The sequence below is a fragment of the Sinohyriopsis cumingii genome, chromosome 2 (genome assembly GCF_028554795.1).
Source record: "Sinohyriopsis cumingii isolate HCF-2022 chromosome 2, ASM2855479v2, whole genome shotgun sequence".
In the NCBI taxonomy this organism is placed as follows: domain Eukaryota; kingdom Metazoa; phylum Mollusca; class Bivalvia; order Unionida; family Unionidae; genus Sinohyriopsis; species Sinohyriopsis cumingii.
The window spans coordinates 28,610,619-28,625,831 of NC_142962.1; the positions used below are offsets into that span (position 1 = coordinate 28,610,619).

At 36.3% G+C, this 15,213-nt stretch overlaps 1 protein-coding gene across 9 annotated transcripts in view; it reads right to left on the bottom strand.

Annotated features, from left to right (window-relative positions):
• Positions 1-13,942, bottom strand: part of LOC149804532 (calpain-9-like) — a 170,947-nt gene extending 157,005 nt beyond the window's left edge. For 8 of the 9 annotated variants that reach the window (XM_089941279.1, XM_089941238.1, XM_089941272.1 and 5 more), the window contains exons 1-2: positions 13,846-13,942; positions 13,176-13,711 (exon numbers count right to left, since the gene is read on the bottom strand). In XM_089941279.1, the coding sequence (XP_089797405.1) occupies positions 13,176-13,607 (432 nt within the window). In that variant the 5' untranslated portion in view covers positions 13,608-13,711; positions 13,846-13,942. Of the gene's footprint in view, positions 1-13,175; positions 13,821-13,845 lie in introns of those variants that run through there. The other variant, XM_089941224.1, reaches the window with a different exon arrangement.
• Between the last annotated feature and the right edge of the window lie 1,271 nt (positions 13,943-15,213).

The following is a 15,213-nucleotide window of genomic DNA, read 5'->3' on the forward strand; positions in this document are numbered from 1 at the left end:
TAAGGAGTCTTGCAGTGAAAACCCCATTATGATGTGCCATCAATTGGGAAGCAGCAGCAATAACAAGGCTGTCAAGATAATGGATTTATAAGCAGCTTCGTTTTCATCCAGGACCATGGGATGAATGACAGTGTAAAGTTTCATGGTAAATCCAATGAGTACTTTAGGAGAATTAGTGATAACAAACTTGTGCTAACTGACAGACAGACGTCAGACGGATGATGGATGAAGGAAAATAGACCTTATCCCATAAAACAACAACAAAACCATAACTATGATATCTGACCTTTAGACCCTAGAATCTACAGGGTTCTGTATTGCCATAAGTGTAAGCCATCCAGAAAGTTTGACCATGGAACTTACTCCAGAATAAAATTCATTCTGCAAAACCCATGTTACTCTTAGCCACAATGGTACTGACCTATCCTTTTTGACCCCAAATCAAAACATATTACATACCTTAAGTGCAAGCCTTCCACAACTCTGGTCAAGATATGTGTTTTAGACCTAAAGTTATTAGGCAACAGGAATTTTTGTCTGTCATTTAGTGACCTTTGACCTACTGACATTAAAATCAACAGCCTTCTTTCTTACCCAACATACAAGTCATCAACACATTTTTGGCAAAGGTACATGATCAAGAACAGAACCATTTTTCTTCTTTAATTCACTGACCCTGACATTCTGTTACCCTATGGTTGACCGGCTTCTTCCATACCTCCTGTGCAAGCCATCCACAAAGTTTGTTCCAGGTAAGTAACAAACAACAAAGTTATTGTTGTGAAACCATAAACATCTGCTGCCCATTGATATGACTCACAATATACAGATATAATATAATACATTATCGATACATATACCAATTTAATGTTTTCTTCAGCTTTAGATAGTCTGGCAGTGCTGGTGTGTTGATTTTTGGCTGTATTTACAGTATGCAGACTACAGGCAAATATAGACTTGTCATCTTTTCATATGACAAGATAAAAAACAGAAGAAAAAAACCCAAAAAATAATAAAACTTCCAAACATGCTACTTATTAATGTCAGCGATTTCACCACACCCCATTTTGCACTGCATGAATGCATTAAAAACACATTATTACCAATTTCATGACTTCACTTAAAAGTGCAATTCATTAGTGTTATCTTCTAAACTGAAGAAATTTTTAACTTTCCTCACTCAACAAAAATCATGTGCCAAACAAGTCTGAGTGTGGAAGCAGATATTACTAAGAACCAGATCCTTCATGCTGTACTTTCTGCAGATGCACACAGCCATAGTCAATTGTTTTTGCAAGAAATATCCCCTCCCTTTGCTTTTGCAAGAAATATCCACTCCTCTAGCTTTTGCAATAAATATCCACTAAATTCTGTAACTGCACATGTAGCAGTTACATATACTGAAAACCAATTCACTTGGCAATAAATACTTAATATAATCCAGCACTAAAAGTACTCCCTGTTCATGCATATCTTATATTATTTTAAATTTACATGCACTGGAATATAAATATTTTAATGATTTGTTTTTAAATACCAGTTTTCAGCATCTGACCACATGAAACTGAGACAAGTTCATTTCTTCTGTAACAAAGATTTCAACTTAACCAGAAAAAGTATGGTATGTTAGTTATCAGTTTGATATTCCTGATTACTGCTAGCTAAGAAAGGGAAATGTTAGACTATACTTCGAATAAAGCTTAGATGATGTAATAGGTAGAACTAACAGGTTGTCTAATGCCATTTTCAATTGGAAACAGTCTGAACTTTTGCCAGCAATCAACAGTACAAGGCAATGCCAGCAATCAACAGTACAAGGCAATGCCAGCAATCAACAACACGAGGCAATGATCGCAATCAACAGTACAAGACTGATGGCAATCAAAAGTGCAAGGCAATGACGGCAATCATCAGTACAAGACAATGCTGGAAATCAACAGTACAAGGCAATGCCAATACAATGACACATTCATGTTTTGCTATAAAGCAGAAAATTTTCTACAAGTTCTAAATTGTTGACAGGTATCGAAAATATTTTTTTGTGAGTAACTGATTAAAACAGTGACCAAATATCACTTTAAGATACCTGTAACTAATCTCTGAACGACTTAGTTACTGAAATTCTTTTACAAATGAGGAAGGTTTGCAAATACTGGGGGGGGGGTCTCTGTCTCCTAAAAGTTAGTCAAAAATGGGGGTAAGCTTACTTTTAGGGTGAACACATCACAGAAAAAATATAGTAAGTAACATTAAAGTTGTCTACTTTCTGGTCCACCATGGCATTCACGTGTGTGATTTGGATTTTTAACATAGCTTTAACAATTTATCAGTCATGTTGCTACTATATCTGCAGTGTGCCAGTTTATAGCTGTCTAGCACTGGAGAATCATGCTGCAGACATGTAGTTTCATGTCTCACCCAGTCACATTATCCTGACACCAGGCTGACCAGTCCTAATACTAACCTCTTAATGCTGAGCACCAAGCGAGGCAGCAGTACCAATTGACCTATCGCCAGTTGTCAATCATTCTGATCGACTGGCCAATCAGCGAGCGCTATTATACACACCTCCAGACACTGTTTATATCCGCCATTTTCCTCCGACAAGATGCTTCTGTCGATATCGATTCGGTTATTGTATATATTTACAAATTTCGCAACGGTTCGGATAAGTCGCCCCACTTTGCCTGGAGAAGTCTCCCCAAGGATCATATATAGTAATTCTGAGATATAGCCACATGGTTAAGGCTTTATTTATTGCTGTTTTTCTTCAACTTAATAACTTTTTAAATTTATATAATTTGCAATTTTTCAACTTTTCCATTTGATCAACTCTGCTTCTGTACTTAATGAAAAATAAGTGTTATCTGTCCCTTTTGTTCTGCTCTTCAAATCATTAGATGCATTTTAATAATATTTGTAGAGATAGTGTTATCAATATTTTTTATTACATTTACATCTAAAAATGAAACAAGTGTACTAGATGCAGTATAAGTAAATTCAATCGTCGAATGAAAATGATTTAGGCGATCAATCATTTTTTCAGTTCTTCAGTTGAATGCTTCCAGATCATAAATATGTCATCTTAAAATCTGAACCAAAGAGATGAATTAAACTTTTCATTTTGAAAAAAATCCTTTTCTAATTCACCCATGAAAGGGAAGGGTATATTTGAGCCATATTAATACCCATTATATGTATGTAATTCGTATTATTAAATTGAAAATAATTATTTTCCAAGATTAATTTTTATTATTTTACAAATATCTTCGCTAGATAGTGTGCTATTATTACGATTGTAATCAAGAAAATATTTGCACGCTTCAATACCATCTGCATGCAGACTGTTGGTATATAGTGATGTTACATCCAATGATATCAGGATTGAAATTATCAGATAGATGTGGAATAGACTTCAACTTTTTAATGAAAGTAGTTGTATCTTTAATGTATGAAGGAAGTGATTTCATTAAAGGTTGTAAAACACTATCAATAAATTTGGATAGGTTTTCAGTATTTGAATTACAACCTGATATAATGGGTCGTCCTGGAAAATTTAAAGGTGAATTATGGTCAGGATTTTTATGAGTTTTGGGTAATATGTAGAATTGTGGTGTACGTATGTTAAGAGGGATAGTATCAAATTCCTCATATACGGAATTATTATTTTTGAGGTGTAAGTATGTTAAGAGGGAAAGCATCAAATTCATCACATACGGAATTATTATTTTTAGTGATCTCATTAATGCATGTTGAAATTTTTTTTATTTCTAACTGACGTTCAGCTTCTTTAACATAATCATCTTGATTCACAATAATAATAGTGTTTGACTTATCATCCTTTTTAATCACTATACTGTCGTCATTCATTAGATTATATACAGACTTAATTTCGTCCTCATAAATATTACTATGATATTGCTTTAATTTAGTTAATATCTCTTTTGTGATCGCGTATATATAAAAATATAAATATGAATCACTTAAAAGATGACTTCATTCTGTTATAAAAAGGTTATTTGGGTGACAAGTTTTGGGATGACTTCTCCAACCACTCTGGTGTGACTTCTCCAGATACGTGGGGGCGAGTTCTCCGCATACCGATGTAACTTAGTGAAGTGCAAGCGATGGATAAATGCTCTCGCTTTCTGTCTCTGTCTCAATGTTGTTTTATATGGCAAATATTGCTCACCAATATCGTCTGGTATATCTTTTAATGTTATTACGCACGCCATTTTCACAGAATGTTTGCCGGAGGTTAAGACGTTGTCAAGTCACGTGTTCAGTAGGCGGAGCGATCTATCTTCTGGCGTAAGGTCAATTGTACAAGTCTTTGGTATGACTTGGCCAGGGTTTGAACCCTGGACCTCCCACATCGGAGGCAGACACTCTCTAACCACTTAGGCCACCAGAGCTGTCCCTTGGTATTCATATTGACATGCTAACTCAATGATAAGTGTCAATATGTGAGTAGAAAATCTGCAATAGTTAATGCCTTACTGTATGGTGTGGGAAATTTGCAATAGCTAATGCCTTACTGCATGGTGTGGGAAATTTGCAATAGCTAATGCCTTACTGTATGGTGTGAGAAATTTGCAATAATTAATGACTTACTCTATGGTGTGGGAAATTTGCAATAGCTAATGCCTTACTGTATGGTGTGAGAAATTCGCAATAGCTAATGCCTTACTGTATGGTGTGAGAAATGTGCAGTTTAGCTAATGTGTTACAGTAAGTGGGAAATTTGCAATATCTAATGCATTACTGTATGGTGTGGGAAATTTGAAATTTAGCTAATGTTGTACTGTGTGGTGTGGGAATCTGCAATAGCTAATGCATTACTGTATGGTGTGGGAAATTTGAAATTTAGCTAATGTTGTCCTGTGTGGTGTGGGAATCTGCAATAGCTAATGGATTACTGTATGGTGTGGGAAATTTGCAATTTAGTTAATGTGGTACTGAAAGCATGGGAAATTTGCAAAAGCTAGTGTGTTAGTATGTGGTGTGTGAACACTTATACTTTACAGCTATAAATTTTAGTTTACTTTGGAAATTCAAATGAACAGATTAACTTAACATATCTTTTGCTGGTGACTAATATTTTACATTAATTTCTATTGCAACAAGGAATTGGATATGAGGGCAGGCAGCACTTGGTTGAAAAAAATTTGGGCTGCATGGTCATCTGTCCAGTTTTGCATTATTATCAGATTTACCGGTAATACCAAGTACACACCAAGGCAGTTAACCTGGAATGACCAGGGGTGGGGGAATGAACATGCAACCCTTGAAATATGAATCTGACGCTCTACCAAATGAGCTATCACAGCTCCTAGTCCTGAGGATCTGTCTCTGAAAGTATTAGAATTACGCAGTGATTCATTTGAGTCCCGAGGAGAAATCTCTGAAAGTATTAGGATTACGCAGTGATTCATTTGAGTCCTGAGTAGAAATCTCTGAAAGTATTAAATAGGATCATCATCATTTAAATTATAGACATTTTCGCCCCCAGGGTCATGTATGTCTGATTAATGTTCATAAGCGGACTATTTAATTGATCCCAGGGGAAGTAATTAGAGCCTCATCCCCCAGGCATTACTGTGCATAAAAGGCACTATTTAATTGAGTTGTTGGGTTTTGGGTCAATATGACTGGCTTCATAGACCCTAGTGACCTGAATGTAAGGTTATAATTGAGTGGGATAGACCCAGCACACACTAGTTAAAGGTAGCAATTCAGTCTGCATTAGTTACGCCTGGTGTCAGCCAAGCAGTATGTGACGCCAGCAGCAATTAGTCGCCACTATGACGTCACATCGGGACACCTAGGTTTTTATTCGCATGTGGAGGATTAATTAATTGTTCATGAAGAAAGGAACAAGTGCCTCTCCCTTCATGTATTTAATATGTGATATGCATGTTTATTAATTTAATGTCCAGCAGCGGTGAGGAGGAAGGTTTGGTTAGGGAGGAGCCTGCCCACAAGGAAGGCACCTTGGTTTATTAACAGTATACATTTTTTGACTCCCTTGCCAAAAGGTTAATGAATTGTCATCTTGACAGATTTTTGGTGATATATTCTGTGCCGTTTTTTAATGACAGAACCACAACAGTTACAGCTTAGTGATAGTCTGTAGGGTTATTAAAACTTTACCTATTGAGCCTGATTTGGGTGGGGTGGTTCTTGGTTTGGGTTCACCCTTTTGTGTATGGTTATTTAAACTTTCCAAGGCTTAATGGTGTGCTGCTTTGTGCAACTGGGCCTGATGGTCCTTGGGGTTTGGATTACCTTGTATATACTTAAGTGTAGGGTCCTAACTAGTTTTGCTAGGTATTTGGTTACTGCCTTTTACAGCCAGGCCTGATGGTCCTTGGGGTTTGGACCACCTTATAGGTATTAATTTTGGGGTTATAGTGTGTGATTTGGATTTTTAACATAGCTTTAACAATTTTTCAGTCATATCGCTACAATGTCTGCAATGGGGCAGTTTATAGTGATGTCTAGCACTGGGGCATCATATCGCATAAATGTAGCATGATGTCACACCCAGTCACATTATCCTGATACCAGGACGACCAGTCCTAATACTAACCTCTTAAACCTGAGCACCAAGCGAGGCAGCTGTTAGTACCATTTTTGGAAGTCTTTGGTATGACTCGGCCGGGGATCAAACCCACTGGGATTATAGTAAGTTTTCATATCTTTACAGACTTTGCCGCCTTAAGCAGCGGGGCCTGATGTCTTGGGCTTTTGAGACCACCTAATGTATTCTAGTTTTTGGGGTGTTATCTAATGTGTTCTAATTGTTTTTAGTGCCTCGACAGGCTGTGCCTTAGTGCAGTTGCGTTTGTTGTACTACATATAATCTGCGGTTACCTTGCAGTTGGAAAAGATGTTAGTGTCCTTAATTTCATGTTTTAGTATTGTGGTGCCCTAGAAAAATAATTGTTTTTTAAAGAAAAGAAGAAAAAAAATACAAGAAAAGAAAATATATTTTTTAAAATTTAGATATGGGGTTATTGCAGTTTACTTGTTTCTATATGTGTGGGTTTAGGGTTGGGCTATGTACTTGCTAATCTATCTTTATATTTGATTTATGTTCTTAGTTTTTTGGATGAAGCTATTAGTATGTTGTTATTTTATTTTCAGGCTCAGTCTATTTGATTAAGACAGATATCTTTGCTGAATACTGGGGTGGCTAAGACATGTCAAAGACATCTGATCTAAATTAGGATTACACAGTGATTGGTTTATGCAGGCCCAGAGTTTCCCCACAACTAACTGCCTGTCAGCATAAATGAAACAAATCCATTATCACTTTGCAACCAGTCATGGGCAAGACACTGCCTCTAGCTTGTGTTGACCATACTCAACATACATGTATCTGACCCAGCTGTATGATTATTCATTTTGTTGCCTGGGGATTTACAAGTGACCACTGATAAGACCTACTAACAGACCAGGCTAACCTTCATACATACTCTGGAGTTCAATAAAGACCTCACTGTAAACACTTTTGCACACACATCATTAGCGGCCATATTGGCTATGTGCCTGCCCTTTCAGTAGTAGTCATTTAAAGCCCCAATACTACCCCTAATAATGAATTTCACCATTTTTCCATTCCAACTAAAGCTTGTTTGGAAGATAATGACTTTTTTAAAAAATGCTTTTCGACATAAACTGTTATGTTTGGTTTAAATGACCGTTCAAATATTCAATTTAGGATTACAAGGTGCCACCCCTTACCGTTATTCAGTCAACAAAGTCACTAGTAATACCATTTTTTGGGGGGAGTGCTCCAAAAGTAGTGATGTGATACATTCAGCATTTTCCATTAGTTTCTAATCTAATAACAGCAACATCAACATGTGGCACACAAATTGATTAAAGAGGGAATGAAGAGAGGCACTATTTTTAAGCAAATCTGAAAAGAAAAAGCGTGCATTAGATAATTCATTAAAAATAAGACTTGGGTAAATATTGGAGATCAGCTGGCATGCTAGAATAATATCAAGAAGGAACTTGGGCTGATGACAATCTGACAATGTTGTGTTGGTTTATTATGTCTATAATGGTGATGTCATCACACCTTGTGTTCCAAATTTGTACTGAAATCAGATAACCCATGCATGTCAGCCAATCAAAGTTGGATTACTGTGTACACAAGTGAAAAATAGCCAGGTTTCTGTTTGAGGGAGAAAGTACATGTCTCATAATGTGATGAAATGTTGACATTATCTGCCTTTAATGGAAACCAATGATGTTTAGGACCAACTTTACTTAGGGGAATTAGTCATAAGCGATAGGGTTTTTCTTTTCCACATTTAATTTAACCAAAGTGTACAATATCTAAATTAATATATCACTCTCCATGCACACTTCTTTGCACCTTTGAATGCATATTAGAATTTCCAAAATATTATATTAAATGGGAAATTTATCTTTATAAGCTAATTAATTCCAAATTAAACTGTAACTACCTAACTCCATTTTAAGCACTTTATATCTACTAAGACAGCTTCAAATATCGCAAAATTTGGCGATTAAACTAAATGTTTGACTATTATGGGAATCTTGTTACCATTGATCAACAGTAAATCTATAAACACACAATCCTTCAAACTGCCTCAATTGTAACCTAACACCACTGCCCCTAAATTTATGAGTAAATACTACTCCACTATCATAGACATAAAACTCTTAAATTTATCAAGAGCATTTAGAAATTTTATAGGTGTATGAATCATATCTTTTAAACCACAATAAATACCATTCCATCTTAAAAATACTAAATTTAGCCCAATAATACATACATAAAATATAAAACATCATCCTGTATAGACAAATTCAACTTTGATGCAAAAGTACAGAATTTTGGGCAGTATTTATATTACTAGAACTGTTCAGCCATTAAGATTTCATCCATATGAGACATCGAATATGAAAATTAGAAATGCTAGGAGCATGCCTTAACTTATGTCGTGGGGAATGTTGTTCCATACCAGTGGACCAGTATACTGAAAACTTTTTTTAAACAGTTCCTTCTTTGGCCTTGGCATAATGTAATTGTTACTTCTAATGGACCTTAAATTTGGAGTACCATCAGCATCTCTTTGGTGACAGATATTGCTTTGGTTGACAGGAATGGCTTTTCTGGACACTTTATATACATTATGGGAAGATTTCATTGGTGACTGGCAGATGCTGGATTGATTTTTATTTTAATGGCACACCAGCAGTTAGGCTATTTAGCGCCATACAAAAGGTAATATGTATGATTATTTAAAAATGATGAAATGTTTTATATCGACCAGCGATATTAAAAACAAACAGTTAAAAGTAGAACGATAAGATGGTTAAGGACAATATATAAAACTTCCAGATCAACGGGGAATGTAAATGGTATATGTTAAGACAAATGAGATGTTGTTGAAAATTATGGATGGTAAAAACATTACACAGAAATGCTCAAGGTGATGGCATAAAAGTTAGAGCTTAGAGTAAATGTTCACTGCTTTCAGGAACTCTATAATACAAGTGATGTTTGTTGTATCAGAAAGTTCCTTCATGTCATGCACATAGTAATACTGATCGCATGTAGGTTGCAGGTCGAAACACTCTATCATAAAGTGCTTAACAGTGAATGGTTCACTGCAAGAAACGCATTCTGGTAGGTGTTGAGCTTTTACTATGTGGGAGTGGGTTAGACAAGCAGATGCTGGAAGACTGCAAGTAACCTGACAGTATGGAGGAACATTACCAGTTACAAGACATAACAGTAAGTAGCAACTGGATCAACTTGACCAAGCAATAAAAATCCATCATGTCTTGGTAATAAATGTACATGTAATGAGGTCTCTTCGTTTTGCACCTCATGATTTCATACCTTATATATAGTCAGGTAAATGTATTTAACTAGTCCAGATTCTTAATTTCACTTGTGGCTGTTACGATTATGCTTTTTGTGACCATACCACATATAGTGTATGTTACAAAACGTGGAAAAATAGAGTGTTGGGACAAAGGAAGATACCATTCTGCAGATAAATAGCTGTATTGATATCAGCATTGAACTGATGCCTGTATTCCATATCATCTTTAGATGACATGAAATTTAGTAGAGAACTTTTTCTTTAAAGTTACAGCAATCAAAATCTCCTTTACAAGTAATATAATTATTCAGCTTACAGATAATAAATAATCATCCTTGTGCAAGCTGTGTACTATTAACATTTGATGTGATACATTGCAAAGTATTATATTGATCTTGGGTAATTTATCTCCAAAAGAAAAGAAAACTTCTGAATTTTATATAGTGAAGCATAAAAAGGATAGGCAAGGCTATTCACAAGGTCACCTGCACCTTAACTGTGAAAGACTATTCACATGGCTGCCATTTATATAATTTATGAAAATCGACTTGTACAGCTCAATGTACCTGATCTGTGATGTATACTCATTTTATAAATGATTACCTTTAATCCCACATCTGAAGGACACTGTTGTTAATACTTGTACAATGTTATGATCCTTTATTTCAGTACAAGAAAATTTGGAATAAACACTGAATGAATCTCTTGGTGAATAACTCAAGCACTGTCACCAAATCACTGAACTTCTCCATTATTCATGAAGAACATGCATATTTTCTTTTAATTTTTTTTTTCTCAAATGAGTAACAAGTAGCATATTTCTTTGGTAATGTGTGCTATTTATGGCTTTTTGTTCTGCAGGTAACTGAGTAACAATTCTTTCTTATTCATGATAACAAAGCATACATTAGGAAATAAAAGTAAGAACAGGAATATGAATCAAACTCTATCTTTGGCATGATAGGCTGACAAATTTCCGCTAGACTACACAACAAGGTTGGTTGTTGTGGGGTTTAACGCCATTTTTCAGCACGATAGGCTATACATGGCGGCCAGTATTAATGGTGGAGGAAGAACCCGGAAAACCCCGGAAAGAACCACCGACCCACGAGAAGCTACTGGCAGGCTTTCTCACATGCCCACATTGGCTGAATCTTAGACTCGAACCGCCGCAGGCAGAGGTGAGATGGCAGTGATCCGTAACGAAGAGCGCTTTAGACCACTCGGCCACTCGGGGCCCCTCCACAACACAACACAACAAGGTATAAATTGGCTGTTTACTGAAAACAAAATTCTGGACTGTTAAAGTATAATTGTATTTTCAACATTTTTCACCTGAGGAAGAAAAACAATTCATGGACCAGTCTATAACTGTTCGCACACTATATCATCAATTGGCAGCCAAACTTCAATGGTGCTGATGGGTATATGTTATGTTTAGCTGAGATTACATTATTCTGAATATTATGGACTTATCCCTAATTCATTAACTGGTTAAGTCCTTTTTTACTGTAGGCACATGGTGGTCATGTGAAAAGTCACTTCCAAAGAGGAATAGCAGAATATTTCTTTAATAAATTTTTATTTGTACAATTATATCCTTGAAATATCCAATAAAAACAAAGTAACTCAACAGAAACTGTATACATATTGTGTTACTCATAAACAAACAAGAGTGGTACGATTTGCAAGACAAGTGACTTTTGGAAAGTTGCTTGTCTTGTAAATGTGGAAGAAACAAACATTTGCTCTAAATAGTTATTCCCTGAGTTGAGACAACAAATACTGGGTACACTGAGTTTACTCCAACACTGATTTACAAGATTATGGCTATGAAAATGTGTTGCTTTAGTGATACTCGTCATTTAAGTTTTTTTGCAAATAACCTGAAACATAGTTACTGGTAAGTGTTGCCTAATCCAATTTTCCTCCGACCCTGCCCCCAATCTTTAAGTGTGTTTTTAAAAAATATTTTTAAAATAGCTTTAACAATCTATGATGTCTGCAGCGTGGCAGTTTATAGTGATGTCTAGCACTGTGGCATCATCATCATGCTACAGACATGTCCCACCCAGTCATGTTAAACTCGACACCCAGCTGACCAGTCCTAACACTAACCTAATAAATGTCCAGATATAAAAAAAGGGATTGGAAGGGTCAGAGGAAACTTGGATTAAGTGTTGCTTTTGTACACACGGTTAATTTCTTAGCATTACAATGGATATTATTAAGCTGAACTCTTATATTAATTTGTTATTCCATCTGCAAAGATTTTGGTTGTAAATAAAAGAATCATATTTACCCACTGTTCATCAACATTCTCACACAATCCTGTTTGATTGTACCCCCTAAGATATTAAAAGCAGAAGCCATCAAGGATATAAAGAACAACAAAACTAAGTCATTTCATTCATTTATTTATAATTCTGAACCTGATTGTGGCCAGGGGGTCCCAAACACTGTAAACTTGTTGATGTTTTGAATCAAAAGGGTGTTTATTTTGCAACATGGTTGCCATATTTGTTTGGGCCAGTCTATGCTTGCAAGCAACATATGTGATACTGTAGTCCACCATCTTTGAAAATCTCAATAATTGCGTAAAATTCCGATTTGCATCTCTTGGAACACATGTATGCAAGAATTACTCCTATTTATTTGTTCAATTTGTTTCAGAAATATTGAAACCTGGCGTTACTAATATTGGACTTAGATGACACCGTTTTTATTGAAATATACTGCTATTGTAACCAAAAACGGTCTCTTTGGAGTGTTTATATTGGGAGCTTCCGTTTGTGTTGAAACAATAAATCACACCCTGGCGAAAATTGGGCTAAAAATTATAAATTCTGAATGAAAGGACTGCGTTTTAAGCATTTATTTTAAAGCCATCATGCTTTTCGTTAATAAAACTTAGATGGTACAAACAAACGGGTGGGTATGCGAATACTGTAGTTCTGCAGGCAATCAAAAATGATACCGTAGGCGTAGGTCTAACGGGCTGATTCACACCATCTCTCACGTTAATACAATACTCTATCGGTCGGATAATTATTTTATATGAACAAAACAAAGAAAAGGCAAGAATAGAAGATTGCTTGATGATTTACACTTATTCTAAAAACAAATAACGTTACATGCATACTTTTATTGTTAATGAAGAGCGCACAAATTTTCGTTCGGTAACATTGAATGAAATTCAATAAAATTGGAAATACAATAAATACATCATTGGCATGTGTTCTACTTTGTCGTCTGTTACAATTTTTAGTTATAAATGGAATAAATGCATCATCAACTTACGTGAGGTCTTTTCCATTCGAATGGGCGTGGCGGTCGCCGGCTGAAGAAAATAGAGCTGTCCTCGGCCGGGAACTCCGGATCTTCGAATAGACAGTTCTCCTCCCTGCACTTTTTTTTAATTTCTTCGTAGCTCTGATTAATAATGCCAGCAAAGGGGTTCTTCTTATCTTTTCTAGTGCTCCGTCCGACCACATTCGGCCGCTGGGTGCAACTCAGGGTATGGCTAGTCCCTCCGCACGAGTCCCCATCATCATCACCCCCGATGCGAATTTTATGAAAGCCAAAAGGTGATTTAAATCCGAAATTCATTCCTCCGTCTGCCTGTCCCGACCCAGAATCCCCTCCGTAAGTGTAAGTTTTAGTTTCAACTTTTGGGGGTCCTCCACCGATGCGAACGACTCGTGTTGTTGTGCGAGTGCTTTGGTACGTCATTCCCCTTTATCAGCACTGAAGCGTAAAATGCTAATCTACAGAACGTGCTACGAAGTTCCGGATGATGGCCGATGTAAAAAAACACACGCAAATATTGGAGCCAGCTGAAAATAATGTAAAAAACAAATACCATCAAAGCAGGTGAAATAAGATCCTAAAGTGTGTAATAACTATCAATAATAACTATCAAGTTGAATATTTGGACTACTGGTATGAAAACATCGTACAGCTATATTACCTGCAACAACACACTACAACTTCGGCAAAGTGTTTCGGCTAACTTTTACGAGTTGAGAAGACTATTCTATTTGAATTGTAGGGGTGACCACGTTCATTTTAAGTTAGAGAAAGTTATCAGAGCGTGATATTACTTGCCAGAAATGCTGCGTTAAGCGATGCAGATGTAATTTATACAAGATAACATAGATAACCATCCCCTTTAGCGAAATAATAAAGCAGACACGTGTACTTTAAACTTGCATTTTAATTTTGACAGGGGGGAAAATATAAACTCAGTAAATAGATATTGTATACATACATTATGCCAGCAAATAAAAGATACCCATCATGGTCACATAAGCATGCATATATATATATATATATATATATATATATATATATATATATATATATATATATATATATATATATATGAGCATCAAGACAATCCCAGACTCATCAGTAGTAGTGAATGGGGTGAGATTAGCGACAATGGGAATTAGCATTAAAAACACCCCTTGGTAAGATTAGCGACAATGGAAATTTAACATTAACCACCCTGGGTAAGATTAGCAACAATGGAAATTTAACATGGGCAAAAAACCCTGGGTAAGATTAGCGACAATGGAATTTAACATTGGAGAAAGGAAAAAAAAAAGGAAATATCCATTCTAGGGACAAAGGCATTCGAACAATGGAAATTTAAAATGGGGGATATTGCTGGGTCACTCTAGGGACAAAGGCAATTGAACATGGGGAATAGAGTTTGGGTCTGTCTAGGGACAAGGGGAATTGAACATGGGAATAGAGTTTGGGTTTGTCTAGGGACAAGGGGAATTGAACATGTTAAAAAAAACTACTTTAGGGACAAGGGGAATTGAACATGGGATTTTTTTTTTTAAATTTTAAAACAAGGGGTAGGCAATGGAAAGTCAGTCTCTTTTCGAGAAATGTGGGTGGCCCTGAAAAGGGCCTTTGGTTTTATGTTAATATTAACATAGACGGCATCTGTCACATCTTCTTCTTCTTAAACTCCTTCTAACTGCAGGTCCGTACACAAGTACCCGCTTGAGGCATCCTTGTCTTTCTATGTAAACTCTTCTCATCCATAGACTAGTATCTGTCCTATCGACAACAGTCCACTTGGATCGGACATACATGGGTATGTCCGTCCTGAACATCATTGTTGACACAAGGGTGGAAGATTGAACGTCGGTCCACATCTTGAGGCTCAGAGAACAGGTGAGTGATTGCGCTGAACTGCGCTTATTTATAGGGAGAGGAAGGATTGAAACGGATTGAGTTCATTGACCAATCCAAACACGCGTGACAAAATTCAGTCAGCCCGCATCCAATCCGAAGAGAGCAGTCTGTGACGTCACGTGGT